The sequence below is a fragment of the Lactuca saligna genome, chromosome 1 (genome assembly GCF_052625555.1).
Source record: "Lactuca saligna cultivar CGN05327 chromosome 1, ASM5262555v1, whole genome shotgun sequence".
In the NCBI taxonomy this organism is placed as follows: Eukaryota; Viridiplantae; Streptophyta; class Magnoliopsida; order Asterales; family Asteraceae; genus Lactuca; species Lactuca saligna.
In genome coordinates this window covers 61,775,716-61,781,069 of record NC_136417.1, presented here as the reverse complement: position 1 = coordinate 61,781,069, position 5,354 = coordinate 61,775,716, and the positions used below count along the sequence as shown (strand labels likewise).

The window sequence follows — 5,354 nt, the reverse complement described above, 5'->3', positions numbered from 1 at the left end:
ATTAGGATATCTCCTTCAACTGTTTAAGCATTTATGGCAGATGCTTGGAGTTTGGACCATGCATTTACTAACGTCCAAATTAATCAAGCCATAACTATTAAGAAAAAGAAATAGATATTGTCACTTAATGAAAACTATAAATGGGCTTTAGATATCTACTTTTGGACTTTTAATTTTGCAAAACCTAGAACTCCTATTATTTGTAATTTTGGTTTCTTCCAAAATTGCTTTACTAAAGTAAATAATTTGTCATTTTATAGCAAATAAGACAAGTCCTCTTCCCTCCCTTGTATTTATTGACAATACATGGTTCAACTTCAACAAATAATAAAACACAAAATTTGTTCTTATGTTTATCTCCTCAATGGTATTGGTATACACCCTTCACAACATCTAACAATATCAACCCCATCAATCAAATATTACATCATACAATCAATCATACATTAACAAAAAAAAAAAAAAAAACATTTCCATCTTTACACATCCCAAATAAAACTTTCGGGCCCAAATCATTTCTTTTTTCACGTGTTTTGGGCGTCATAGATTCCGGAAGGTTCTCACTCTCACTTCTTACCTTAAACTTTACCGTAAATTTACCTATAGCCACCACCATATGGTGGTGGTTGCCCATAACCACCACCACCACGACCCATCATTGGGTTGTAAGTTCCAGATGCATATCCGACAGTTGGAGGTTGCATTTGGAACCCACCCATAGGTGGGTTCGGGTACCCACCAGGTCCCACCATGTTGGGACCTGGGCCCATCATGGGGTTGGGCTGGGGTCTTAGTGCACCCATACCAGCCCGCCCGATACCCGAACCGGACCCCATGGCCTTACCCATGGCTACATTTGAAGTGGCCATTGGGGTTGTGTTGGTTTTCTCCATTCTCCTTTCCTTTCTATTTAAAGCTTCAAAGTCAACTCCAATGTCAGACAATGGGTTCGTTTTAGCTGCAAAAAAAGATTTATTAATATTATATTTGATAATATATATTTTTTTAAATAAAAGTTTATAAAACTTACATCCGGCTATATTGAGATTAACAAGGCCACGGTTTAATGTATCAGCCCAAACAGTGGATTTTGTTTCGAATTTTGCTGGTTGTTGAGGAACTAAAGCAAGAGCACCGGTTGAAGAATTCAGGGTTGGCTGTGGCTGTGGCTGTTGATAGAAACTTGAAGGGTTAGACTGGGCGGGAGGTGTGGCGGTGACTGGCGGCACAGGTGGAAGTGGAGCTGAAGAGCCTTGTGGTTCATAACCACCGTAAAAGTTAGCCGGTTGACCGTTAGAACCGGGATAACCAGAGCCCATTTGAGGTGGAGGAAAACCACCATGAGCAGCGGTTTGACCACCATGGGACATAAATTGACCACCACCTTGAGGTTGACTTTCTTGTGGTTGACCCTGAAAAGGTCCAGATGGTGGCAGGAGACCCGCTAGAATATCAGTATTTTGGTCAAAACTGCTGCCATATCCAAAGTTATCGACAGTGTTTGGTGTCGAGGCGGCTGGTTGTGGTGGTGGTGGTGGTGGTTGACCGCTTTGACCGACAGCAATGGCGGATGCTGACTGGGGAGGAGCTGAAAATCCAGCTGTAGAAGGAACAGCTCTAAAAGGACCATCACCAAATGGGTCTTCAAATGCCTGCATAGAGGGTAATTTAGTAATTTGGGAAATAATAATAGTTGAAAGGGTAGTAGTTTAGGTACCTGACTAGAAACAGTGGATGTCTGATCAGAAAGAGGATTTGAGTTTGTGTCAGAAGTTACAGATGTAACAGGCACAAGAGCCAATGAATTCAAAGAAAACGGGTCCCCAAACAAGTCCATGTCACCACCACCTGATACTGGTGGCGGCGGCGGTGGTGGTGGGGCTGCTGTTGCTGTAGCTCATAAACAACCACACATTCAGATACAAAAAAAAAAAAAAAAAAAAAAAAACACTACAAAGACAACTTTTAAAGTAAATTATCACACCTTGAAAAGAACCACGAGGATCAAACTCATCAAAACCGTTGCTCTCAGCGTTTGTGGCGGCTGCAGGCGGAGGTGGAGGTGGTGCGGCGGTTACTGGCGGTGGAGCAACAGTTGTGGTTACTGGCGGAGGTGAGGTTTTTGGGTCTCCATTAGCCACTGCATCTTCATAACTAGGAGGTACCCCTTCTGGTGATTTCTGAGATTGATCATTGCTTCCTCTGCAATAAAAAGAAACACATACATCAATCACCATAAAAACAAAACCATGGGTCCCACTAAAGAATAGATATCCACATACCTTGAAGAATAATGGGCTTCATCTTCATAAGCACGTTGTTCCCTTTCTCTATCAGAGCTTCTACTTCTTCTGCCATAGTTTTCAGCATCAAAGCTTCTTCTACCTCTGTTGTATTCATCTTCACCCCATTCTCTTTCTCTCTCTCTTCCATATCCATTATTACTATTATCATCTCTGCTTCCATATCTATCATCTTCATACCCTCCTGCTCCTGGATATGATCCAGGTCTGTATTTTGCACTTCCTGATGTTTTGTGAAACCTGATTTCATTCCATTCTTTTTGTCACATTTCTTGTAAAAAAAAAAGATAATAAAAGTTTCTACTTTTTCCATGTTTGGAAAGTTTTTAAAGAACTCACTTGTCCCAATTGGCAGCAGCTTTCTCTCTAACTTCCTGTAATTTTTCTTTATCATTGACTAAAGCCACAAGGCTTTGTGACTTCTTCCTTACATTGTTCCCTTGATCTCTACCAGTGTGATCAATATATTGAAACTCAGACAATGTCTAAACACAGAAAAAACAAGAACATGTAATTAATAATCATTAAAAAAAAAAGTTTTGCACATAATTTAAAGATAAAGTAAAAGTTTACTCACTGTTATCTGGTAAGAATGTTCTTTAATCTCATCTATGACACGTTCTGATCCGTTTGCTACCAAGTATTCAAGAACAGTCAAACCCTGGTCAACACAAAAAGATAACTATTAGATTAATGGAAAAAATCATTTGGGTGTGATCTTTTGCATATTGACTAAACTAACCTTGTATACATGGCGCCAGTTTTTTCCAGTGTCATTAACACGTTTCCAGATTATAGACATTATCATCTGGTATTCGTGGCTGCATATAATGAAAGGTGTGAATCTTTTGAGGAAAAAAGAATTTAATTTTTTGTTTTTTTTAATGGAAAAAGGAAATGTATTGTACTAGTTTCTTGAAGCGAGTGCTATATCAGCAAGAAGAGATCCATGAGGACCCCAAGTCTCATTACTAGTAGCATCAAGAACCTGGGAAAACATTAAAACAAAGATTAATTAAAATGTTGATAATGTGAGGTAAATGATTCAAAATGTATAAATTGAAAAGGGGAAAGAGAAAGATAGGAAGAAAGTTACCTTCTGTTCAATTGAAGGGACTTTAAGAACTTTTTTGTTGACTCCTCTTTTACTGCATGGAATCGATTATAAGATCAAGCATTATGAGAGTATAAAAATTTAATTACAAATTTACAATCTATTGGATTAGAATAGAACTTACATGTCCCTGACAGTTTGATCAAAGGCCTTTTTCATTGTCCCCAAGAAGGATGCAAATACTCTTCAGCTGAAACAGGTTTAGGATAAATCAAGAGAGAACTTATCAAAATTAAGGAAATTCAAAATAGTTTGCAAAAACGAGTTCATTTAGGAGAATTATAAAGCTCATACTCATGTTAATGCGTATCATTGACTAAGCAAATAGTATTATAAATTATGATTTACAACGATTACAATAGGTAAGTTGACTGTTTTCCTAAAACCTTAGAGTAGGGTTCAAGGTATAAGAAGGTTTCCTTAAACTGTATGAAGCTTGAAAATGAAACAAGCAATCTAACATGAAATTATAAATCGAAACCACTGAAGTATGCATCTATAGCATAATGATTGATTATAGACTCCCAAATCGACACTCGATTTTCTGGAGAAGTTTATCAAAACCCTGACGATGAACAGCACAGCCAAAAGAAAATCGTTATACAGACTCTATTGGAGGGAAATGCCAAAGAAGAAAACCCAATTCGGATGAATTGACTCGATAATTATAGATCAAATCATTCATCAAACGAAATTGTAACATTCTCAATAGTATATGAGCTACCGACATCCAATATATATGATCAGAATTACCCAATTTCCATAGAAATTCAAAGAAAAAAACAAGATCTAAAAGAAGTAGCGGATCAATCAATAGAAATGGAACAATCCTGATCCAAGCAAGTGAAATATATCAAACCTGGTCAAACAGAAGGCGGCAGATCTGAAGAAAACGGTATCCGGGTGTTGTGAGTTGTCGGAGACGATGAGAACAGAGGGTGATGGAGGTGAAAGACGGAGAAAGAAAACAAAACTGGAATCGGATACGCAGGAATTCCCCACCGTTTGAGTTGAAAGTTGAAACTGATTGAAAAAATCAAAATCAACGATTGAGGATTGGGTAGTACTACTGTATCATGGCGTCTGTCAAAGCAACAATTTAGGGGGAGAGAGAGAGAAAGAGAAAGAGAGAGATGAAGAAATTATACGGAGGGATTTGAGGGATACAAGAAGTATATTGATGAAGAATAGGAATAGTAAGTAGTCGCTTTTTTCTTTATACTTTTTAGGTGGCACGTACCAAGTCTTTCTTGTTCGATCCATGTGGTGTATTTATTTATTGATTTTTTGGTCTAAATATAACCTTATTGCTTATTATTTTGTCATATTTGTATCATTCTAGATACTAAATATGTTAGTTCAACTATAAAATTTATTGAAATAATCAATTTATTTTAATATTTATTATTATTATTTTAAATATTACATAATCCCTAGTGTCTCTCACTCATATTATCATCGACGTAAGCGAAAATTTATTTTTCTCTATTTATCGTCGGTGTGTTGATAATTTTTCTTTCTTATATGTGTCCCTAGTCCCTACCCTTCTTACCCACCGTCCTTTTTTTGTCGATCAATTTTCATTGAATATGTGTTGAGTTGATATGAGCGGAGGGAGGAGGAGAGATTGTTTAAAGTTGGAAAAGAACGTGTGATGTTAATTCAATATTAAAATTTTAATTTGTTTATTTAAATCAAGTGTTTATGCCTAATGGCTGATGCAATTATATAATGATGTAAAAATCAAAATAGATCAAAGGAATTAGGTAATTGGGAGTAGGGATGAGCAAAAGGACCGAACCGGACCGGAACCGGGAACCAACTTCGGCCAAAATCAAGAACCGAACCGGCCCGGCGGTTATATCGGTCCGGTTCTACCGGTTCCCGGTTCCTACCGGTTCTTGTCGTGTCTTCATATGTTGGAACCGGTCCTTGAA

At 37.5% G+C, this 5,354-nt stretch overlaps 1 protein-coding gene across 1 annotated transcript; it reads right to left on the bottom strand.

Annotated features, from left to right (window-relative positions):
• Positions 1-328: 328 nt before the first annotated feature.
• On the bottom strand, positions 329-4,609 carry LOC145037601 (clathrin interactor EPSIN 2-like). Its single transcript, XM_078986303.1, has 12 exons — positions 4,277-4,609; positions 3,542-3,607; positions 3,400-3,451; positions 3,212-3,291; positions 3,046-3,124; positions 2,881-2,964; positions 2,643-2,788; positions 2,283-2,543; positions 1,985-2,202; positions 1,718-1,890; positions 1,031-1,652; positions 329-958 (listed from the first exon to the last, which is right to left on the bottom strand). The coding sequence occupies exons 2-12, from the start codon at positions 3,574-3,576 to the stop codon at positions 597-599; spliced, it is 2,112 nt and encodes a 703-aa protein (XP_078842429.1). The 5' UTR covers positions 3,577-3,607; positions 4,277-4,609; the 3' UTR covers positions 329-596.
• Between the last annotated feature and the right edge of the window lie 745 nt (positions 4,610-5,354).

Bases quoted from the DNA above. Each gene is read 5' to 3' on its own strand.
- LOC145037601 (XM_078986303.1), bottom strand. From the start codon at position 3,576: ATGAAAAAGGCCTTTGATCAAACTGTCAGGGACAT. The intron at 3,292-3,399 runs GTAACTTTCTTC...ATGTTTTCCCAG, and splicing joins TCCCTTCAATTGAACAGAAG to GTTCTTGATGCTACTAGTAA. The intron at 959-1,030 runs GTAAGTTTTATA...CTTTTTTTGCAG, and splicing joins TAATCTCAATATAGCCGGAT to CTAAAACGAACCCATTGTCT.